Source organism: Toxorhynchites rutilus, chromosome 2 (assembly GCF_029784135.1).
Source record: "Toxorhynchites rutilus septentrionalis strain SRP chromosome 2, ASM2978413v1, whole genome shotgun sequence".
Taxonomy (NCBI): domain Eukaryota; kingdom Metazoa; phylum Arthropoda; class Insecta; order Diptera; family Culicidae; genus Toxorhynchites; species Toxorhynchites rutilus.
Window position 1 is genome coordinate 222,738,755 of NC_073745.1, and position 25,857 is coordinate 222,764,611.

A 25,857-nucleotide genomic window follows, 5' to 3' on the forward strand; every position below is an offset into this window, starting at 1 on the left:
TTGATCTTCTAATTGAACCGTTACAATTTCCTTTCACTATAAATTTCCTAGTACTTCTACCAAAACTCGTCATTGTAATATTTTTTTTTTTCAGACACAATTCTCGTTCAAGATTTTTCAATCACTTGCAAATAACATTGTTTCTCCCTTACATGGAATACATATTTGATAGAGAAAATATATTAAAATTGTGACATTCCAAATATGAGACGATTGCTTCTTCGAGTTTTGTGATTACCCCTTTGCTTGGTTAGTTCTCGGGATATGCAAAAATTTGTGTTTCATTTGTATGACAGCCTCCCTTTGAAGAGAGGAAAAGAGTGTCGTACCACAATAAAAACATTTCTTGCCCCATAAAACCTCCATGTGCCAAATTTGGCTCTGTTTGCTTGCTTACTTCTCGAGTGATATGACCTCCCCCTCTGGGGGAGAAGCGTCGAAACACCATAGAAAAGTATCGTGCTCTCTAAAACCTCCATATGACAAATTTGATTCCGTTTGCTTGATTAGTTCTTGAGTTTTGCAGAATGTCGAAATGTCGTTTCATTTGCTTGATTAATTTTCAAGTGATGCAGAAATTTGTGTTTCATTTGTATGGCAGCCCTTGCTATGGCAGACTTGCAGATACACTTGGAGTAGCTCAGCAAACCGTTTTTTCACGTGCGAACAACTGCTCCAACGGCATATAAGAAAGGGTTTTTCGCATCGAATCGTTACTGGCGATGAAAAGTGAGTTCATTACGACAATTCTAAATGTCGGGCAACATATGGATACCTCGGCCACGCATCAACATCGACGGCCGCGCGGAATATTTACGGCCATAAGGTTATGCTGTCTATTTGGTGGGACCAGATGAGCTGAGCTATGAGCTGCTAAAACCGCATGAAACCATTACGGGAACCTCTACCGACGACAATTGATGCATTTGAGCCGTGCACTGAAGGAAAAACGTCCACAATACGAGCAAAGACACGATAAAGTTATTTTGCAGCACGAAAATGCTCGGCCGCATGTCGCGAAACCGGTCAAAACATACACTGAAATGCTGAAATGGGATGTCCTATCCCATCCGCCGTATACTCCAGACATTGCTCCGTCCGATTACTACCTTTTTCGATCGTTGCAACATGGCCTGGTTGACCAGCACTTTCCCAATTTTGATGAAGTCAAAAATTGGATCGATACGTGGTTAGCCGACAACCCGGCCGATTATTTCCGCAAAGAGATCCGTGAATTGCCAGAAAGATGGAAAAAAGTCGTGACTAGCGATGGGCAATACTTTGAATATTTAATTTGTAACCATTTTTGCAGAATAAAGCATAATTTAAAAAAAACGAAAAAACTTACCGGTACTCCAAACGGTATTACAAAATTAATTTTCATTGACAATTTTCATTTCTAAAAATATGTTTATTCCTGTTACGACTATGAAATCTAAAGATGCTGCATTCCTCCAAGCAATCAAAATGGGTGTAGGGGTGAAGAATAAGGATGATGCGGAATGGAGTGATTCTTGCTAGAATTGCCATTACTGATAATGTCAATGCTGCTGATCGTGTAAGGGCCGCTTTAGAGCTAACTATGACAAACATTTTGCGATGCAGAACTTGTCAATATCTCAATTCTACTCAAAGTTATTGATATTTCTTCGCCAAAACTACCCTGTTCATTTATTAGTCGTTCTTTCTGGGGCAAACATAAAAAAAAATTCTGCATCGCTAAATGTTTATCTTGATAAGCTCTAAAAGCCATCTCAGGACAATTTTGATGTCGAGATTGAAATATAAAAATTAGTGCAAAAACCCCGTTTTTCATAGTGAGCTTGGATAGAAAGCGCTAAGAACAACTTTATGGAAGATCTTTAATCTCTAGACAAAAACTATCTTCGTCAACGTTATTATATATGATGGAGCGCACATTCCAATGTTATCAAAAATAGGGTGACCAACATTTTAGATGAAATAAAAAATCTAACATTCTTATTTCTGTAGATGGTGATAAACATAGTTGGACAATGTTGTAGCTCCAGTTATTATCATCAACTTTGCAGAACAAAGTTTTTTTTTCTATCTTTTAATATGATCGATTTAGCACTTTTTATTCAAAGTTGCATTAGGGCGACCATGAAACAACGATTTCTTTGTTCTAAATTTTATATTTCAAACCCTACATCAAAATAGTCTTCGAACATCTTTTAAAGCTTGTCAAGACGAATATTTTGGGATGTAGAACTTGTGAATATCTTAATTCTACTCAAAGTTATTGATGGGCTTTCTCCCAAAAACTCATGATTTCAATTTCAGTTTACTCAAATACAAAAAAAAAACATAGATTTGAAAATATCACATTATGTAGAGTCAAATATGCTCTTTCAAATGCCGCCAATATACGTTTTATGTGTTTGTCCTAGAAAGAACGACAAACAAATGAAGAGGGCGTATTTTTGGTCAAGAAATAGTAAAGTAGAGTTGAGATATTAACAAATTATGCGTCACAAAGTGTTCCATGTAGAATTTGATGTATAAAAATTAGAGCAAAAAAGTAGAAGGATCTGAGTCTAGGGGCACGGACGGAAGTTTGACGTAGGACTGTGAAGGTTCAGAACACTTATTTTAAATGTAATTCTTTTCATTGATCAGAAATCTGTTAGTTTAACTCTTTTGAAACTGTAAATAGTAGCCTTGAAAAGGGCCGTTTGTTGTAGGTACTCATAAACTTCAAACGGTTTGTTACGAACAAAACAAAGAAAGACAATAAGCTTCTGGCAGAAAGTTCAACTGTCTAACTGAAAATGATTAATGAATATCAGTGGGACACATAACAGGGTGAAATGGTAGATGACGTATATGTGAATCGGTAAACAAAAAAAATATATCGTCATTGATTAAATTGAATATAAAAATTTATGGCGAAAAAAACGAAAAAAAAAGTTGAAAATACTCACGATTTCGTGATATTTTGAGGTAAAATACACATGAAATCATGAAGTTGCGTTATTTTTAATGGATAGCTATGGTATTGTGATTTGTTTCCATTGTCTTATTCTTATTATTAGGCGGGAGCAATGTAGCTTTTTCGGTGAAATAATGTTCGTTTGCAGACTATCACAATCAAGTCGAATTGGTTCTACTGCTCAATCTATCTGAAATCTTGCATCTGATTACTTTAACATCTTGCTGATTTGTTAGATAGAACTAATTATTGCACGCAATTTTGTGTTACATACAACATTCATGGGAACGAGGTTGGAAGAAAGAATGTATAATACATGACTTACCCTCGCATCCGCTCGCAAAGCATGCCTCTTTTATTTGTAAAATTGCTCACTTGTTTTATTATTTCCACTGTTGATGTCTCAGGCGAAAAAAAATCTGGGTAAATTTGTCGTCTAACGGTATATATTATAACATATATCGTAAGAACGATTCTGCGTAATATGCATTTGAAAACTCTTAATAAAAGTTACATTTTTCATAGAGTGACCCCCCCTATATAAAAATCAAAGACGTAGTCCTACGTCAAACCCGTTTTTTCAAGGTAACCCTAACTCAACTTAGAAAAAAAGATATAGCGCTAGCGGTTATTTCAAGAGATAGAAAAAAAACTTTGTTTAACAAAGTTTGTCGAACTATGTTTAACTCTACAGCCATTCCATGCCAAACCGATATAGTGGTTCTCAGATTTTCGTCAAAAGTTGCAGTTTTGTTCTTTATCGCAAAATATTAAACCCGTATTTTTTATTTTTGGTTAGGGTAACCATTTCCATTTTAGGGTGGTCCTTTTTTTCCGCACTTTTGGCAAATTTTTAAAAAAAATTCATAACATCCGAACCACTGGACCAATTCAGATGTTTGACATATTAAATTAAAGCCAATTAAAGCTGGTCCTTTTTGGAAAAATGCTACAGTTGCAGAAAATGTGAGCATTGTTTTCGTTATTATTGATCGTATTTGTTTTTTATAGTTTTCATGAGGAGATCTTGCGTTTTCATGAACGCAAGATCTCCTTCAGCAACACAAATATCCTTAACGGCTAAATTTCTGCACCTCATAGTTCAGCATTTGGACGTGGGTCCCAATCGAATGCAATGTTTCGGTGCTTGGGTATTCTTTTCCTAATCAGAACTACCTGTAATGTAATTGTTGATTTCAAACCTTTGTTTCAACAAAATGGCTAAATCTAAACACCGCTATGAGCCACCGACACTTCACATATGCAGCGATGGCCTCATAATTCTAAATTTCTGTTGTGAAAAATGGGTACTTGTGGCGCGCGCAATTTGTCCAAATGACACATTACTTACACATTTGAAAAAAAAATAACTTGGAAGATCAAGATAAAACACAAAAACATCACCGTGGCCAGTAAAACAAAATCTCTAAATAAAAAAGATTTTACTGAAAAACATTTTTGTTATCAATACCTTCAAACATTCACGTTTTCTTGCTAAGCGAACGTTCAACGCAGAACTTTTGATTGGTTGATCTTCTAATTGAACCGTTACAATTTCCTTTCACTATAAATTTCCTAGTACTTCTACCAAAACTCGTCATTGTAATATTTTTTTTTTCAGACACAATTCTCGTTCAAGATTTTTCAATCACTTGCAAATAACATTGTTTCTCCCTTACATGGAATACATATTTGATAGAGAAAATATATTAAAATTGTGACATTCCAAATATGAGACGATTGCTTCTTCGAGTTTTGTGATTACCCCTTTGCTTGGTTAGTTCTCGGGATATGCAAAAATTTGTGTTTCATTTGTATGACAGCCTCCCTTTGAAGAGAGGAAAAGAGTGTCGTACCACAATAAAAACATTTCTTGCCCCATAAAACCTCCATGTGCCAAATTTGGCTCTGTTTGCTTGCTTACTTCTCGAGTGATATGACCTCCCCCTCTGGGGGAGAAGCGTCGAAACACCATAGAAAAGTATCGTGCTCTCTAAAACCTCCATATGACAAATTTGATTCCGTTTGCTTGATTAGTTCTTGAGTTTTGCAGAATGTCGAAATGTCGTTTCATTTGCTTGATTAATTTTCAAGTGATGCAGAAATTTGTGTTTCATTTGTATGGCAGCCCTTGCTATGGCAGACTTGCAGATACACTTGGAGTAGCTCAGCAAACCGTTTTTTCACGTGCGAACAACTGCTCCAACGGCATATAAGAAAGGGTTTTTCGCATCGAATCGTTACTGGCGATGAAAAGTGAGTTCATTACGACAATTCTAAATGTCGGGCAACATATGGATACCTCGGCCACGCATCAACATCGACGGCCGCGCGGAATATTTACGGCCAGAAGGTTATGCTGTCTATTTGGTGGGACCAGATGAGCTGAGCTATGAGCTGCTAAAACCGCATGAAACCATTACGGGAACCTCTACCGACGACAATTGATGCATTTGAGCCGTGCACTGAAGGAAAAACGTCCACAATACGAGCAAAGACACGATAAAGTTATTTTGCAGCACGAAAATGCTCGGCCGCATGTCGCGAAACCGGTCAAAACATACACTGAAATGCTGAAATGGGATGTCCTATCCCATCCGCCGTATACTCCAGACATTGCTCCGTCCGATTACTACCTTTTTCGATCGTTGCAACATGGCCTGGTTGACCAGCACTTTCCCAATTTTGATGAAGTCAAAAATTGGATCGATACGTGGTTAGCCGACAACCCGGCCGATTATTTCCGCAAAGAGATCCGTGAATTGCCAGAAAGATGGAAAAAAGTCGTGACTAGCGATGGGCAATACTTTGAATATTTAATTTGTAACCATTTTTGCAGAATAAAGCATAATTTAAAAAAAACGAAAAAACTTACCGGTACTCCAAACGGTATTACAAAATTAATTTTCATTGACAATTTTCATTTCTAAAAATATGTTTATTCCTGTTACGACTATGAAATCTAAAGATGCTGCATTCCTCCAAGCAATCAAAATGGGTGTAGGGGTGAAGAATAAGGATGATGCGGAATGGAGTGATTCTTGCTAGAATTGCCATTACTGATAATGTCAATGCTGCTGATCGTGTAAGGGCCGCTTTAGAGCTAACTATGACAAACATTTTGCGATGCAGAACTTGTCAATATCTCAATTCTACTCAAAGTTATTGATATTTCTTCGCCAAAACTACCCTGTTCATTTATTAGTCGTTCTTTCTGGGGCAAACATAAAAAAAAATTCTGCATCGCTAAATGTTTATCTTGATAAGCTCTAAAAGCCATCTCAGGACAATTTTGATGTCGAGATTGAAATATAAAAATTAGTGCAAAAACCCCGTTTTTCATAGTGAGCTTGGATAGAAAGCGCTAAGAACAACTTTATGGAAGATCTTTAATCTCTAGACAAAAACTATCTTCGTCAACGTTATTATATATGATGGAGCGCACATTCCAATGTTATCAAAAATAGGGTGACCAACATTTTAGATGAAATAAAAAATCTAACATTCTTATTTCTGTAGATGGTGATAAACATAGTTGGACAATGTTGTAGCTCCAGTTAATATCATCAACTTTGCAGAACAAAGTTTTTTTTTCTATCTTTTAATATGATCGATTTAGCACTTTTTATTCAAAGTTGCATTAGGGCGACCATGAAACAACGATTTCTTTGTTCTAAATTTTATATTTCAAACCCTACATCAAAATAGTCTTCGAACATCTTTTAAAGCTTGTCAAGACGAATATTTTGGGATGTAGAACTTGTGAATATCTTAATTCTACTCAAAGTTATTGATGGGCTTTCTCCCAAAAACTCATGATTTCAATTTCAGTTTACTCAAATACAAAAAAAAAACATAGATTTGAAAATATCACATTATGTAGAGTCAAATATGCTCTTTCAAATGCCGCCAATATACGTTTTATGTGTTTGTCCTAGAAAGGACGACAAACAAATGAAGAGGGCGTATTTTTGGTCAAGAAATAGTAAAGTAGAGTTGAGATATTAACAAATTATGCGTCACAAAGTGTTCCATGTAGAATTTGATGTATAAAAATTAGAGCAAAAAAGTAGAAGGATCTGAGTCTAGGGGCACGGACGGAAGTTTGACGTAGGACTGTGAAGGTTCAGAACACTTATTTTAAATGTAATTCTTTTCATTGATCAGAAATCTGTTAGTTTAACTCTTTTGAAACTGTAAATAGTAGCCTTGAAAAGGGCCGTTTGTTGTAGGTACTCATAAACTTCAAACGGTTTGTTACGAACAAAACAAAGAAAGACAATAAGCTTCTGGCAGAAAGTTCAACTGTCTAACTGAAAATGATTAATGAATATCAGTGGGACACATAACAGGGTGAAATGGTAGATGACGTATATGTGAATCGGTAAACAAAAAAAATATATCGTCATTGATTAAATTGAATATAAAAATTTATGGCGAAAAAAACGAAAAAAAAAGTTGAAAATACTCACGATTTCGTGATATTTTGAGGTAAAATACACATGAAATCATGAAGTTGCGTTATTTTTAATGGATAGCTATGGTATTGTGATTTGTTTCCATTGTCTTATTCTTATTATTAGGCGGGAGCAATGTAGCTTTTTCGGTGAAATAATGTTCGTTTGCAGACTATCACAATCAAGTCGAATTGGTTCTACTGCTCAATCTATCTGAAATCTTGCATCTGATTACTTTAACATCTTGCTGATTTGTTAGATAGAACTAATTATTGCACGCAATTTTGTGTTACATACAACATTCATGGGAACGAGGTTGGAAGAAAGAATGTATAATACATGACTTACCCTCGCATCCGCTCGCAAAGCATGCCTCTTTTATTTGTAAAATTGCTCACTTGTTTTATTATTTCCACTGTTGATGTCTCAGGCGAAAAAAAATCTGGGTAAATTTGTCGTCTAACGGTATATATTATAACATATATCGTAAGAACGATTCTGCGTAATATGCATTTGAAAACTCTTAATAAAAGTTACATTTTTCATAGAGTGACCCCCCCTATATAAAAATCAAAGACGTAGTCCTACGTCAAACCCGTTTTTTCAAGGTAACCCTAACTCAACTTAGAAAAAAAGATATAGCGCTAGCGGTTATTTCAAGAGATAGAAAAAAAACTTTGTTTAACAAAGTTTGTCGAACTATGTTTAACTCTACAGCCATTCCATGCCAAACCGATATAGTGGTTCTCAGATTTTCGTCAAAAGTTGCAGTTTTGTTCTTTATCGCAAAATATTAAACCCGTATTTTTTATTTTTGGTTAGGGTAACCATTTCCATTTTAGGGTGGTCCTTTTTTTCCGCACTTTTGGCAAATTTTTAAAAAAAATTCATAACATCCGAACCACTGGACCAATTCAGATGTTTGACATATTAAATTAAAGCCAATTAAAGCTGGTCCTTTTTGGAAAAATGCTACAGTTGCAGAAAATGTGAGCATTGTTTTCGTTATTATTGATCGTATTTGTTTTTTATAGTTTTCATGATCTAGGGACCAAAGGCGCTATATTTTTTGATATATTTTCTGGAAAGCTGAGGATTTTTCACACAACATATCTCGCTTTTTTCCGTTTTTGAGTTATGATTTTTCAAAGCTACCCGATGTCCCAAAAAATCATTTTTCCCTTTTTTCCGAAAAATGACTTCTTTCAAAAATTCCATGAAAAAGAGCGCTCTATCATATGTAATATCGAACGAGCATTGTTTATGTTGTGCTATGTGAATGTATATTCATTTGAGTTTGATTGACCCTTTCCACGATCTACATACGTTCCCGTACGATTATCTTGCTGAATTGTGTCGTGTTCGTATCTGCTGTCCGAGCAAACTTTAGAATATAAAGCCATAAATATAGAATGGAAAACGCTGATTCGATTTGTCTCAAATGATGATATTATGGATAAAACACTGTTATATTGACCGAGACGAGATATATGTAACAATTTCTGCTACAAGTTAAATGTATAAAATCTATTAACATATCCATGAGCTTGAGAAACAATGCTGAGGAATTTTGCGTTATCTCACACGCTTATTAAGATAGCCAACATACACCATCAATGTTGGTCCAAAAGCATCGAAAGATAGTGTGAGCATTCCTATTGCTACATATTCTAGAATGGAAACTCAAGCAGAGAATAAGCTGTCATCAGCACTAGCAGCTTCATGGAGCTACATCAATTAATCAGTGCGTGAATCAAAACTCTCAGCACCGCACATATCGCGTTATTTTGTTATTGGCGTTTACGAAGCATATATTGGCTGTCAACATTTTCATCATCTAATGAAACGAGCAAGTGGTCCCGAGTATAAGGCCTTCTTGAAATACATGAGTTACCACGTTTCGAGAGCATACGACAGTCGACCTTCGCCGAAAACTACATATCACGGATACGCAACAAGCGTGTGCCTCTATTACAAAGAACGAACTGCTCGCTAATAAAAAAATAACGCACACCGGTCTATCAATTGTAACAATTTTTCCGTGCTGCTGCAGCCATCCTGCCTGTTCAGGAATTCTCGATTCTAGACTCGATTTTGTGCAGATAAAACGTAATACAATCACGGCCAGGAGAATCGGGCAAACGACATAAACAAATACACTGCGACAGCATTTCAAAAACAACGGTGAAGACACGGCCAAGAGACGTACCTGTGACGAAATCTTTCGCCCTCCGCTCGTTTTTTCGCACCGCACTCTGGTTGGTTACTCACGTTTCAATTTTTCTTGTCCAAAAAATCACAATCATCCATTAGCTGCTTATCACAACCTGATAATCGTCCTGATCTCAAACGAAAAAGTGCATTTGCTATTCACTACTCCCTAACAATGATTTGGCTGCATGTACCAAAAAAAGGTTGCCGCACACTCCAACACATGATCTCACATTTAGCCAGAGTCTCGCCAAGTTATGGTGTGTTGTTATGTTATGAGTTTTGCAGCCTTTTTCCATTCGGCTAGTGGAGGCAACTGCTGCTCGCTGTCTGGCTCGCTTCTCGCGACTGAGCTCTCACACTTTCAGTTGGAATACATGTTTCCACACTCTAACACTCTCTACCCTCTATTATAGATATGTATATACCTACATGTGATTGGCAGAGACCGGAGCTGCTACTTCTGCTATCTTTATTGTGTGTGCGAGAAAAGCGTACGGATTACAAATCGAACCACTATTTTTACCGGAGTTTAGCCATCCCTTAAAATTGATTATGCCTACGTGCTCGGGGCGAACTTTTAACTCGGCTTTGTAATTCCCGTTCAATTATAGCGTACCGAGAAGCTCACTTTCGAAGCTTCCGCCTGAGCGGAAGCGGTGTATTGTTCTTAATAGGAATTATGTCAAAATATAGGGAACCAAACATGGATGAATTACAACACAATAACTATACACTTAACATGTGATGTTGAGCGAATAAGTAACCTACCATTAAAACTTATCAATTCAAATTACCAAACGTCAATTGCCAAATTCCTCAGATATATTTGAAAACGGACCGGGCCACATGACTTCATTTTACAACCTAGGAAATCCCTACAACTGGACTGCATCCAGGCCCACCATACTTGTATTTAGTTCGTTCTATTTGAGGTTTGTCCTTGAGGAGAAAACTAAATGCGATGATATAACCGAGGCTACGCGTCTATTGAACCAGCTATTCAAATGTTTTGCATTCAATGTTTGATTTACCAGTGAAAATGGAAATTAAATTAGGTTTCGGTAATTCAACGCTCATATACTACGTGGGCTGTAAAGTTTCCTGTGTTGATGCTTAGATGGCACTGTAGCGCGAAAATAGTGTTTAATTTTTACAATGTGATGTTCTACGAGACGCCACTCAAATATTTGGTATTGAATTTGGTGACAATTTGAATGTATCTCAAATTTGTAGTCTAATTCATGTTTGGTAATTCAAAATTGGAAGACTTTGAGAAACCGATATCAAGAGATTTGGATCAAACTTCTGGTATAGCATTGTTCGTTTCTGGTTCATCTCGCCTTCAGTTCACACAGCCAATTCTTTTTCGTTTCGTCTAAACGAGTTCCCCGAAGCGGTAATTTCAGTTTCGGAAATAAAAAAAATTATAGGAGGTTGTGTCCAAGATACAATAGCATTGTTGACGTAGAACTACACTGTTATTTTATATAAGTCGCCATACATTGGTGGCTTGAAACTCTCATCATTTTGCGTATTCTCAAAATAAACGCTTTTGTTAATATTACTGGCCTCGAAAAAAGTTGAAAAAAAAATTCCAGAACGACATTTACTTTCTTGATGACGAAACAAGGGAAATAAACTCTTTTCTGTTGATAACAACCTCGAAAACAGTAGCAATGCTTCATTATGATCAATATTAGCGCAAATGCAATCCTAGTTGAAGGCAGTTTTGCGATTGGCACGCGAACCCAAACAGTTATAACATTCCAGTAAGACATTCAAGATGCTTGGTATTCCCTAAAAAATTTTTTGGCGCTCAACCTTACCGCCTGCTTCGCCATAACGTTAGTTTAATGCAGTGATGCATTCTCAAAGGCACCAACGAAGCCCTTATGATGACGGAAAACAAACAATGTTACCAGCCCGGAAAAACACTGAATTATGCCACACAGCTTGTTCTCTGCTGTAACACCCATCGATGCGAATTCGCTGATGAGTTTGTCAAGAGCGACCGCCTTGATTTTAGTTGCTGCCTGGGTAACGGCGTTTACATTTTCGACCGACGCGCCGAAATCGCCTACTTCGCTGTTGTTCGATGCGGTGTCACACTCGCGAAGGCTCGGTTCAGTACGAGCGCTTTTCACTGCACCAACATCGCGTGCAACATTAGCTGATGCTTGCCTCGAAATTGTATTGCCCCTGGCAATGGGTTCGTTTTTTGCAAGGCTCGAACCTGCCTTCCTCTTCTTCTTGTTCATCACACACTACGCGAAGCGTCCAATTTATGACGCGGAAAGAAAAACACACGATACGAATAACGCGAAAAACGAACAAAAAAACCAAACGACGATATCCAAGTTGGATTACCACTGGTGGGGTCCAATCTTAGATCGAAGCGCAGCAAAAGCAAAGTGAACTGGATTGCTCAACAGTCCGATGCCGAATGAAAGTTTGCCTCAGCGAGTTCCACTGTTTATACTCTAGGCAAGTATTCCCCTTCATTCTTCTACTTTTTCCTTTGTTCACGGAGACTTTAAATCATACGAATCCCCCTCCGTTGGTCGTCGATAAGTTGCTCGTTATTGACAGCTCTGTTCGGGAAAGCACACAAATGGACAGAACAAATGTATGGGAAAATGGAAACGCTTAAAGTTTTCATGAATTTTAACCATCTACAAACCAGGGGAATCTAATGTATATCATATAAAACAAATCTTACGGAATTTCCGATTCGTTTAGTATGTAAATCGCCAAAATCCGTTCGCGACAAAAATAGTTATTAACGTTAACTTTATTTCATAAAAACGTGACCTGTTTTTTGATTTGGCACCCTTAATGAAAGACGTAGTTCTACGTCAAAAAAAAAGTCATACATTTACAGTGATTGGTCAATCACATTCGTACATGTCATACTCGTACTACCATGTTTCGTCGCCAGTAATTATGCGTTGGATGAACGTGGGATCAGAATTTGATCGTTCAAGCATGTCTTAAGCCACTTGATTGCGATGAAATTTTTTGAAAAAAATTTAGCACTGATCGTGCTGCGAGTTTCCTCAGGCACAAACCATCAATCCAAATATGACAAACTGTCTCGCGAGAGAAAATTAATTCACGGGCTAGCTCGCAAACTTAAATGACAATTTCCGAGCACAATTACTTTTATCTTGTTGATGTTTTCATCAGTTAAAGAGATGGATGGACGTTTTTGACGTGACAAATCATTCATCTCTTCACGGTCGCCATTGAATGCCTTATACCATACACCCGTGTTTCAGACATAGTTGAGTCAACAATGGAATCCGTAACATTTTCAACGTTTCGGCACAAGAAATTTTGTTTGCAACACAAAATTTCACATATCTTTGACCAATAGAATTATCCATATGATTTTTGATATGGATAATTTTATTGGTCAAAGATATGAGAAATTTTGCCGATAAAAAAAAATTAACTTGTTATCTATGCCGCTGTAAACAAACTAAATAACAGATCGCTCTTAAAGTTGACATTGAGATTACTGACAGAAAAACATTGAAAAATGTTCAGCGGGAAGGTTTATAATTTTGGGAAAGGGAGGAGGGGGGCAGTTCCGGCTTCTAAAACATTTTTTCGACAAGGCTTTTAAAACATAAATGGTACAATTTTCAACCAAACTAAAAATATAAGTAAGTTAGTTGCCTAACCAATAACAGCTGTCATATAGTTTGACAGCTCCTGGTCGTTTTTTACTTACGAAAACAACACAGTGCTATTCTTCATACACGTTTCGAAATTTTTGAGTTGTAAGCAGAAAAAATGATTGCAGATAGCGTGTTTTTTGGGAAGAAATATCAATAACTTTGAGTGATGTTGAGATATTGACATGTTCTGCATCGCAAAATATATGCATTAGTAAATTCTAAAAGTCTTTCGAAGACAGTTTATATGTAAAATTTGAAATATAAAAGTTAGAGCAAAAACAGTTTTTTTTTCATGGCGTCCCTAACGCAAATTAGAAAAAAGGCGCTATATCGGTTATTTCAAGAAACTTAGTTCTACAAAGATGTCTCAAATAACTAGGACTACAATATTGTCGAACTATGTTCACCTCTATCTATAAAGATAAAAAGTCATATTTTTTATTTCATCGAGAATTATGGTCACCCTATTTTTGATAACATGAAAATGAGCACTCTATCATATGTAACAACTTTGTCGAAGACAGTTTTTGTCTAGAGAATAACTGTCGAGCTCTAAATGCTAATTTCCTCTTAAATGCATCTCCTGGACCATTATGCATTGGCTTCACCAGTTGTCCAATTAGTGGTTTAATGACGGGACAACTGTTTCTCAATGTTCTGGAACATTTGAAAAAAGTAGCAAAAAGCAGCGAAAACGAATTAATTTTGCTATTGCTCGGCAATCACAGAAGCCATTGCACTTCGGAAATAGTAAAATATTGCCGGGAAAATTGTATAATTCATATATCATTGCCACTTCATTGCACATATCGCTTACAGCCGCTGGATGTTTCAGTTATGGGTAGGCAGGCAGTGTTGCCACACGTACAGATTTATCTGGAATGGTACAGATTTTCGTCAAGTATCGCTTGGTGCGGTTGATCATAAAAGCATTAACAATGCAATACTTAATCAGTATCATAAGGACGGAATTCTTTACAAGGATTGTCTGAAAAGATTCGCGTCGAATGGTGCGACGTATGTTTTGCTCAACAGATTGGATCGTTTGTTCCAGACTGCTGAAAAAAGCTGAAAGATTTGCACTAATATCTGCGAGGAATCTTACGTTGTTTAAAAGTCCAATTTTATTAAATATGAATATCATTTGAAAAGCGACAAGAATTTTAGGTTGGAATAGCAGCAGAAGAAATGATCAGAACAATGGACAGCGAAAGGAAGATCATTATTTTTGGATATTTGTCGCTGTTTTTTCATGAAGCCGATCAAACAAATGAGAAGAAGATTCGATTTTGATGATTTGATGCACATGGCTGCGGCAATGTTAAATCCCAGAAACTTTCCAGGGTTCTACGATGTGAATATACAAGATCTGGAGAATGAATTTCATATCCTAAAAGTAAAAATATTTCTTAAGGAAATCGCAGTTTTAGAAAATGATCATGTGCAGGATTGGTGGACAATAAATGGGTGCCTAACCATCCGTATTCGCATCAACGGACACCTCTAACAAGCTCATATGATGCTTCGATGTCCAAATAACAACCAGGGTGAATTCAGGATTGTTCTTGAAATTTACAAAAAAATATTAAAAATCAAGGGAAAAAAAAGTGTTCGAATGTGACTACCGACGCCGTGTTTTACTGTGGGAATCCAATGTTGAACCTGGGGCACCGATCCTGGTTTTCTCCACACAATCTGTCTTCCATCCGATTCAAAGAGATTGGTTTCCGGCTCATCCGTATAAAAGACCTTGTTCAAGAACTCCTTAGGTCTGTTTACATATGCCTTAGCAAATTTTAGTTGTTTTTCCATATTAACCTTTGAAATGAAAGACTTTTTACGGACAACACGACACGACGACACGACCACGAGATTGTTCCTGTATGCTTCTCTCCAGACAGTGTCTACGCTGACAGGTCCTCCAATGGTGCCAGCTACTTCGGTCGTCAATTTAGGAATGTTTGTTTTAGGTTTTTTCGAAATGTTCGCACAATTACCCGTTCATCATCAGAAAACAAGATCCGTTTGTGTCCTCTACTTGCCATTTTAATAAAAACTTTTTCAAACATCAATAAAAAGCAAAAACCAACACTGCCCAAGCAGTAGTAGGGTGTTGACATTACACATTGACGAAAAAGTATGCTAATTTGCAATGATCTTACTTGCAATGTTTGTTTGTTTAGATAAATTTAAGGTTAGTGTCTCAAATTGAGATTTTTTCATCTCTTAGGGTTAAATCAATGTCCTGGAAAAAATGTAATGAAGATGGTCGAGTTTCGAGCGACATAGCATGTGCTGCCATAACTATTTCGCAAATAGTGACGTCAGTCGTTGTGTTCATCTTTGATTGCCCACCGCATCTATGTGAATAATGCTATTTTCGGGAAGTAATTTATCAATTAAAATCGTACATTTTTGTTGAGCTCCCGCTGAATATGAGGCTAAAGTGATAACGTGGAGTGAATATTTGTAAAATCACATCGAAAAATACGGATAAAAGTGATATTTCCATGTGTCATTTTCACTCCCCCTCGTTCGTAGAAACAAGCGAAGTTTCATTATTTTACCGTTATGAAGTTGATGTTTCGAAAGCTCTCAGTGTCGGTGTGTATGTTGTGAGATAATAATCGCCAATTAATCAAAATTTCACCGAAAATGTTACTGCTTTCGAGAACTAAGCATACGACTGCTGGCTTTTTATAACATGAATAATCGAAATGAGCCACGATATAATTGTCATCTGTTAAAAACAACCATTTCAATGATTTCATGAGAATTTTGGCTCAAATTATCATGCAACCGTGAGTACTTTCAACATTGTTCTGTTTCTTCCATATACATTCCATAGTGAATGCAAATAATTACGACACGATATTTTGCTTGCCAATACATATACACTTTGCCTACTGCTCCAGCTCTATATGTACCTCATTGGGGTTAAATAATTAGTTAGTATTTCGCGTCGATTATGTTATAAGAATGAGTTATTAAGTTATGAAGAGCCGACGATCATTGTAAAACTAACCTCGAGTCATCCGCTAGTAATCTGTTTAAAGTAGTTTGTGCTATTACTAATATAATTTGTATAATTCATTGTGAAAATATTGAAATCTCGTTGCCATTAGACTAAAACCTGAAGGGTACTAATGAAATATTTTGGAAAAAAGAAAAAAGCAGAATCATTGGACTCGACAAGCTATGGAAATGATTCAGAAGCATGGGAACTGGTATTCATACGAATAGTAGCCAAGAGACAGAAAAATGGTCACAAAGTCACGTTAAAGTGGTGTTACTGCACAACAACGCTCGGTCACATGTCGTTCAAGTAGTCGAAACTGATCTGGAAAAGATTGAAAGGAACGTCCTACGCATAATCTTCAGATATAACCCCTTACGAATACCATTTGTTCTGATCGACGACGTATGGACGAGGTAACCAGAAATTCTGTGGATTCGTGGATAACCTCGGAAGATCGATCCAAAGTAAATGAAATAACAGATGTCTTAAATCTTCTTTGTTCATGTAAGAGTACGCAAAATAAAAAGCGAAAATTAATTATGAAACCATCGATTAAAGGCATGTAAATTTGTAAATGTTTTTCCTTTTTGATATTGTAATTCAAAAATGTTCTTAAATATCCTTCGAGTTGATGAAATTTACATGTTTACAACATAATTTCAAGTTTTGTAAAAACAAATCGAAGATTTCTATTTATACACCTTGTAAAAGTTGGGTGAAATTGTGGCGTCGCCTTGCTTCGATGGAAAGATGATGTTTAGTGTGTGTAAATGCTGTATATGTTGACTAGAAGTAGCCTCAGTTGAATCCTTACTTCACGCACACTACGACAATGTTTGCAACAAGCTTAATTCTGCGAACCCACTGTATTTTGTTTTGTTCATGTGTTGAATAAATGTCATGTCTTTCAGCGAAATATTGCAAAATTTATTTCTGATAGAATGTTTTAAACAGATAGGTAATTTATAAGTCTTCCGACAGGCAGCCACCAAGACATTTGAGATGTAGACACTTATTAAACCCACTGACAGCTGAGTCAGCTGTCACCGGTTATAATTAACAAATGAGAAAATTGCAGTTTTTGCAACCTTGTTTCTTCAAAAAGTTATTTATTCCAGAAAATCTGTACGGTCAATAAGGTTGAAGTTTCGAACACGAATTTCGTGATTGTAAAATTGTACAAAATTAACCATGAATAGCTTATACAATTTATCTATCCCGATCTCTGCGCTTTGGTAAATACGATTTATATTAGGCATATTGCATCTAAATATTTACAGGGAAACATCGATATAACGTACATTTTGCTTTCAAAATTGTACGATGTATCGGAGCATAATAAAGAACTCAAAATCATAGCTTATATTACTCATATTATTGTGATGCTGTTTGGGTAGAGTTAGTGAATTATGATGAAAAAAAATCCAACTAGAAGTTGAAGCCAACATTTCTCATGATGTTTCCCTTCATACTATTGATTGCGGCTACATAGATAAAATGACTGCTTGCTTGTTAAAAAAACATTTTCCTAGCAGTGCCTTTCTTTTTCGTCCAGAAATTCATCAGGATCAGAACTAATAATTTTTTTTCAGTGTAGTTTAGTTTTTTGTTTGTTTTTTTTTTACGAAAGATTCATTCTCTGACTGAGGTTTTGTAGGTCTTCAAGTTTCTAAGATGATTTTTTTTAAATGTTATAAAAGCTTAAAATAAAAAAAAACAACTTAAAAACTATAATAACTACATAACATTGGGCAGACAATGGAATATTGGAAATTGATTTTTTTTTATTAAATCGTTTATTTTTACAGGCTCAGTTACATAAGTTTAAAGGAGCCAAACTACTATCTGTATTGTTACAAGTATATATAAACATTTTTCATTAATTCTAATGTTAATGAAGTAGAGAACCGATTACTCGCGGTTTGCTCGACACATCTCTCACCGGCACATTGGGCTGCCTTCCTCTAGCCCGAAGAGAGTTTTCTAAATTCGATCTGGCAACAAGATACTCCTCGCACGACCAAACAACGTGTTCGATGTCGTGGTAACCTTGGCCACAAGCACAGATATTGCCATCGGCAAGATTAAAACGAAAGAGTAGCGCGTCTAACGAACAGTGATTGGACATGAGTTGAGAGAAGGTGCGAATAAAGTCCCGACTCAAGTCCAGACTTTTGAACCATGGTTTGAGGCTGACCTTAGGGATAATCGAGTGAAACCACCGGCCCAATTCATCTTCGTTCCACTTCTTTGCCAGTTGGCGATGGTATTTTTGCGAACTAAAGAATAAAATTCATTGAAGGCGATTTGACGCTGATAAATATCGCCTTCAATTGCACCTATCTTTGCTAATGAGTCAGCCCTCTCATTACCCGGAATTGAGCAATGTGAAGGGACCCAGACAAAGGTAATGATATAACAGCGTCTGGTTAAAGCACTCAAAATTTCTCGTATTCTCTCAAGGAAGTACGGCGAGTACTTTTCCGGCCTCACTGAACGGATAGCTTCGACAGAGCTAAGACTATCCGTTACAATGTAATAGTGTTCAACAGGTCGTGAGGCGACGCTGTCCAGCGCCCAATGTATTGCTGCCAATTCAGCAATATACTATTGGAAATTGATCTTTCATTAAAAATAGCAAACAAATTTTCAAAAAAAAAAAGTTACATTAACAAAATTATTTCGAAAATTAAAATTCGTTTTTCCCAAGAACACATTTTTCAAAATTCTGAACGAAAATATATAAAAAAAACCTCAAAAGAAAATCCCAAAGGATAAGGTAATTTTTTTAGACTAAAAAAATTTTTAGCGTAATTTTAAAAAAAATGGTTATGAGGGTGAATTTATTTTTATAGTGTGTATGAAGCCAAACAACTTGGATCGTTGGTTACATACAAGTATTCATAAAGTGTCGATTTTATTCAAAATGTAAGTCGTTATTGATTTTTCTATTCTAGAGACTTTGAACCAGCTCCCCGATACGACGGTTTTTTTTTTGAATGCCAATATCTCGAGCACCACAAATATCAGATGCGCTACACTCAACAACTGAATTCAAAAGAAGGAAATCTATTCCCGTCAGTAAACAACTGATTTCAATGTAAACACATGACATATCGGGTTGCATTTGTTTGAACCAGTCTTCCGTGTTTCACATAAAACACTGCGTACGAGATGAACAACGTGCACGCTGTTCTCGCAGTTTTGTGTTTGCACGAAAACAAATCTCATAGATTTTTGTTCAGAGAATGTTTTCTTTTCATGGGAAAAAAAACTATGGATTATTTAATCAGACTTGCAAAATATGCATGAACTCATAGCCTCTTCCGACGGCGGGTCGGCGTTCGAATCGGATTGCGTCAGCTCAACGACTTGGGGCCGCCTCAGTTCCTTAGCCTGGTTAGAAGACCTATAAATTAACCTCAGAACAAATTTCATTACGAAAAAATAAATTCATAATGAAAGTTGCGCTCCCATGGCGTTCATACAAAAATACCGCAAAACCCAAATACGCGTTTTCGTAGCTCTAAAAAATAACAAAACACTGCAAACAACAATACAAAAGACAACTGAGTACTGGTGCGAACAACAAAATAGCTCTCTATTGAATTTCGGCTCCGGTGGCGTTAACACGTAGGGAAGGTGGAGGTAATACGTACATGTTAAGTTGAACTTCAATTATATCTTTGGAAACTCATGGAAACATACAAGCAAGTTATGTTTTTTTCCCAGCTTTTAAAAAAACAGAATCAAGCTTGGGACAACTGAGCTTGTTGTTGTGTTGATATTCAAGGCATAATTTTTTTTATCTGTGACTTTCAACTCATTTGGCTGGTTCGTCACTTTTACTTCCATTTTTGGAAGAATGTCGGGAGCGAGAATTGAACTCGTGGCCTTTAGCGTGAGAGGCATGGATGTTACCACTACGCCAGATCGCCTCCATTCTAGGCATAACTGTCCCACCATGAAGTTTTAGGCTCGTATCCAAGATTGATTGATTCAAGTGAGGGGATCTTTTCACATTTCATTTTACTTGTAAAAAACTCTCTGTATTGCTAAACTGAAATTAAGAATCTTAAAGCTTCTGGTAGACAAATATGGTAGAAAACTTTGATTGCGTTTTTCTCAGCTGCTGGGAGTGGGAGGAATATGTACAGGTTTGTAATATACGAAGCATAGAGGTTTATCGCTCGTGAGAGGAATAATTTTTCTCAACCAATGCCGGTTTTCCTTTTGCGAGAGCGTTAAGAGTATCATGCAAAAAATGATCTACCAACGGACATTCAAGCTGACCAGGAAAAAATAAAATCAAGCGGTAAGACCAGAGCTTCATGACTTAAAGAAATTCTAATATTCATAACAGGCGTTAAGCCACAAATGAATTACTGTTTATAGCCATAAATCAACGGCAACGAGGCATATCTTGAGACTTAAGAGACAAAACAATATTTTTTTTTTAAACGTACACTGACTGATGACATGTTAGTAGCTAAAACAAGGTGATTGAAATAGAGAAGGAGAATTAATCCAAAATGAACTATTCTCAATGTTGTGCATCAAGATTTTCCAGTAAATTTTGAGCAGCTGATCGACCTAAATTTTTACTCCGGTTTCATGAGTTCGTATCATGAATTCATCTCCATGCAGGATGATCCTTCTTCGTATATTCCCAACCGTGTTTGTTTTCTTGACTACATAAATTCTTCTGTGCATTTTGATCTGTTCATAAAGGAGAAAATCCATGATATTCCAGATTATCTTCTATCAGGGATCGTTCCTACGATCTTCAATGCAAAGTATGGGCGTATCAATTGTGATAATATGTACTTTACTGATGGGTCCTCTATGAATGAGTCCACAGGATTTGGAGTGTTCAACGTATTTTTTAGCACCTCATACAGTCTTCAGTATCCTTGCTCAGTATATATTGCTGAATTGGCAGCGATATACTGGGCGCTGGACAACGTCGCCTCACGACCTGTTGAACACTATTACATTGTAACGGATAGTCTTAGCTCTGTCGAAGCTATCCGTTTAGTGAGGCCGGAAAAGTACTCGCCGTACTTCCTTGAGAGAATACGAGAAATTTTGAGTGCTTTAACCAGACGCTGTTATATCATTACCTTTGTCTGGGTCCCTTCACATTGCTCAATTCCGGGTAATGAGAGGGCTGACTCATTAGCAAAGGTAGGTGCAATTGAAGGCGATATTTATCAGCGTCAAATCGCCTTCAATGAATTTTACTCTTTAGTCCGTAAAAATACAATCACTAACTGGCAACGCAAATGGAACGAAGATGAATTGGGCCGGTGGCTCCACTCAATTATCCCTAAGGTTAGCCTCAATCCATGGTTCAAAAGTCTGGACTTGAGTCGGGACTTTATTCGAACCTTCTCCCGACAGCAATCTCTGCGTTTGTGGCCATGGTTACCCCGACATCGAACCCGTTGTTTGGTCGTGCGAGTTGTATCTTGTCGCCAGATCGAATTTAGAATACTCACTTCAGACTCGAGGAAAGCAACCCAATGTTCCGGTGAGAGATGTGTTGGCTCGGCTAGATCTTGATTATATGTCCCAAATATATGTTTTCCTTAAAGCTATCGATCTTCGAGTGTGATTGTGCCATACAAAACATACACAAATTTCTGCCAAACTTATGAACTAATCAAGCAAACGGAATCGAATTTGTCATATGGAGGTTTTGGAGAGCACGATACTTTACAGTGTTTCGACGCTCTCCAAGAGGGGGAGGTCACATAACTCGAGAAGTAAGCAAGGGGCAAGAAATGTTTTTATTGTGGTGCGACACTCATTTCCTCTCTTTAAGGGGAGGCTGTCATACAAATAAAACACCAATCTGACGCAATTCCCCCATAATGATGAGCAAAAAAAAAATCACCCCTCGGCCCTGACAGCTGGTTATTTACACCTGACACAAACATAATTTTCGAAGCTGTTTATTTAACTTTTCGTGCGTAGTTACGTATTTTTGATGCTGATGAAGCTTCCGGAAAATGGATGGCAATTAAACCTCAATACAGGTCCGAAATTTAATTGTGCGTGCCTTCCAGCGTAAAGAGTTTCAACAAAACATTGCTGAGAAATATGGGGTAAGCCGTGGTGCGGTCCAGCTCCGAATGACTGAAGTATCAGATTGTCGGCAGCGTGGCCGATCGATCGGGAAGAGAACCGAAACGTAATACTGGTGTAAGAACGTACACGTCAATCATCCGGGAAGTTTAGAAAACCCACAAACGACCATTCGGGCGTTTGAAGAAAAGTTGAATCTGGACCTTTCCAATCGCACCATTCGACGACGTTTGGTGGAACGTGACCTTAAGAGCTACTTCGTCAAAAAGCAACCGATGATCAGCAACGCCAACAAAAAAAAAACAACTTAAGTTTGCGAGGGACCATTTCAACAAGCCGCTGAACTTTGGAAGCGCGTGATTTGGTCGGATAAGTCCCAATTAGAGCTTTTCAACAAGAAAAGGCGACTCCGAGAATGGCGGAAGAGCGACGAGGGCCTCCAGGACTGGCATCCACAACCGACTATGAAGCACGGTGGTGAAAGCATCATGTGTGTGGGACTGTTTCTTGTGGGCTAGGGTGGGAAACGTAGGTCAACGGTATTATGACTGCCGATGGTTACATCGACATTTCGTGCAAGAAGTTGGAAGTGATCTTGTTTGAGTCGTATCTTTGATAGTTGTTGTTAAAAATAACCAATCTAGCCTATCTAACGCCGAAGCTCGATAATAATAATTGCTCGAGAAATACCAGCATATGCTACTCTTCAAAACATGGAAGCGTGATTCGTGATTCTCACTGTGAAGTACCACAGTTTCAATATACGATCATGATGATACTTGTCTGAGACATTTGTCTGAACGGAATATTAGCATTATTGAAAATTCCATCATGAATTAAAATCGTAGTAACGTTTATAGGGAAATAACAGCTTATAATGTTAGCAAATGTCATATCCGAAAAAAGAACTTCATTCCCTGCTTGATCAACCTTCAGGGACACCCCGTACAACCAGAGAATAATTGTGGTTATTCTTGCTTCAAATTAATTGTCATTGCCGTCTTATTCGCTGCATGTGTAACATTCTGATTTCATATTTAGTAAGAAATGTGAATACAATTTACACAATTACCCAGCTCATCTTGTTTACGGCTTGAATTTCAGTCCAAAAACAAAATAACCAACAGAGTGCGTTGAGAGGTGAACAGAAGACGAACTGAGAGACAACGTGACAAACAACTCGCACTAGATAAGCTGTTGTTTCGAACTGTGTAATAAGCTGCCTCTTCGATTGCATTACGGTGAAACACAACATATCTAGTGAAGTTGTCCATTTGTATACATACCCACACATACAAAAGCAGTGCATTCGAGAGCACGCTTCTAATGGTTAAACATGGCAATGGAATCAATATTTAGAACTTACCTTTTGTTGAAGCGCCTTCATTGATCCTGCAGCAACTATTTGAACCCCTGTATGAGTGGGAGGGACACTTGTTCCTGGTCCTGAAGCGACAACTAATTTCTGCACATTGCCACCATGAATGAATTGCTGCTGTGGATCGGCTGTCATAACATTGAAGGGGATAGCTCCCGATTGGAGTGTTGTGTCTTTGTTAAGCACGATGACTGAGGTGGGATCAACTACGTTGCTACTGGTGGCCAGAGGCAATCCTGTATCCATCTGGGTTGCTCCAAATGACAATTGCTGCGGAACGACTGGTAGTGATACCGAGTTCGGCACCAGTAACGAACTGGTCGCGTTTATTGTCAACGGTGTGCCATTGGGGAACAGCACCGGAGAGTTTCGTTGTACAATTACCTTCTGCTGATTGCCACTGCCAAACGCTCCCAGTGGCGATATCAGCTTATCGATCAGATCCCCATCATCCGGGTCCATCGCTAACTGCTTTTGTGAACTGGTATTCGTTCAAGGACGATGAGCACTATTTCACTTCTAGCGGGGACAAGTGTCAAAACGGTTGACTTACGTGTATCAAATTGTCACTTGCAGTTTCCAATGCACTCTAGCTGCTTCCTTGTCACTAACTGATCAACACGAGCCGATTTGAAGCTATGTCTGAAAGAAAGGAAAAATATTGTTTAAACCATATCAAAATGTTACAGATTAGTGGCAGGCACATTTCACTTCAGCTTACTCAATTGGGCGCTCTCAGCCTCAGAGCTGACTGTTGATGCTTGAATAACAATCAAACGATATTTATGCTACGTTTGCGAAAATGTAAGCAAGTTGCTATCACTGTAATGTGTGTACATATGTGTATCACGGTGCAGTAAGTAATGTTGTGCTATGCGCTAAATCGACGAGATGGTGCTGAAGCGTGAGTATGAGCAGATGGGAAGAGAGAGAACGAGTGTACGAATGAACACAGTGCGCACTTGATGAGAACCGTTGGTGGGTGCGAATTGTTTATGTACCTAATTGACCATTTTCATCAAATGTATAATTGACGGAGACGGTTGTTTTTTCGGTAAATATTGGAAGAATGCCACATTATAAACTCAATTTCTTATTGGGAATGGAATAGCTGGGTTGACTTTCACTTCATCCCAACGTCGATGAATAAATAGGAACGGCTTCTCCGTCATTTGCGTACAAATCTAGTATAGAAGAGAGTCATGGAGCATCCCGTAATTTTCTATTAATCAGTTGTTTTATTAATTTCAGCAACATCCAGGCGCGCCCATTTATGGATAGATGTGTCACGTTATCCACCTTGTTTGTAGAATTTTACTTTCAATTGTCGGTAATTATATGGGTTAAATCAACCCCCATTAATTCGCTTATCATACAGCATGATTCATTCGCAATGCACCATCTAGCTGGAAACACTGCAAACGTGTGACAGAGCATTGACTACACATTTGGCCGATGAAAGTATTGAGGTGAAATTAATTGAATATGAATCAGTAAGTTGATGAGAGTAAACAAAAGTTTATCGCTTTTAGCAAGCGAGTCCCCCGGCATCATAGTTTATAATTCCAGAAATCACCTTTGCCAAAGCGTGACAGGCAAACGTTGTGTTTTTAAAACTAATTTTTAGTTGTTTTCAATGTCAACTTGAAAGCTGAATGCTTTTAAGGCTAGCTTCAAGTATATTTTCTGGCACTTTAACTATTACTTAACATCAAGATTTAGAACAAACCTGTAAGCGTTTTGTTTCCTTGATATTCCCGCAACAGATAACAAATCAATCCATTTCTACCGGGCACTACCAAACCGTCACACTTCGTGATGAAAGTATGCCAATGCCGCGAATCTGTAAAATTTGACAGGTCTCATCGCTCACTCGTAACTTATTTGGTTGCATAGTGCATTTAACAGCTTAATCACAATAATTGTACATACCACGATCAGCTGGTTCCACTATTTCGTGCTAGCTATATTTATTCAAATGATTATAATATTTTTAACAGCAACACTTAGCTAAAAGTTAGAGCACAACAATTCTGCCCGAAGGTTTCACCTGAACAAATCAC

General features: G+C 37.4%; 1 protein-coding gene across 7 annotated transcripts in view; it reads right to left on the minus strand.

Moving 5' to 3' along the window:
- LOC129768172 (lethal(3)malignant brain tumor-like protein 3) overlaps nucleotides 1-25,857 on the minus strand; it is a 42,989-nt gene extending 17,132 nt beyond the window's left edge. Inside the window, exons 1-3 of one of the 7 annotated variants that reach the window (XM_055769633.1) lie at nucleotides 25,727-25,857; nucleotides 25,524-25,637; nucleotides 23,783-24,436 (exon numbers count right to left, since the gene is read on the minus strand). In XM_055769633.1, the coding sequence (XP_055625608.1) occupies nucleotides 23,783-24,256 (474 nt within the window). In that variant the 5' untranslated portion in view covers nucleotides 24,257-24,436; nucleotides 25,524-25,637; nucleotides 25,727-25,857. Of the gene's footprint in view, nucleotides 1-9,619; nucleotides 9,958-10,392; nucleotides 10,528-23,782; nucleotides 24,437-24,498; nucleotides 24,647-25,523; nucleotides 25,638-25,726 lie in introns of those variants that run through there. The other 6 variants (XM_055769635.1, XM_055769636.1, XM_055769634.1 and 3 more) reach the window with 6 other exon arrangements.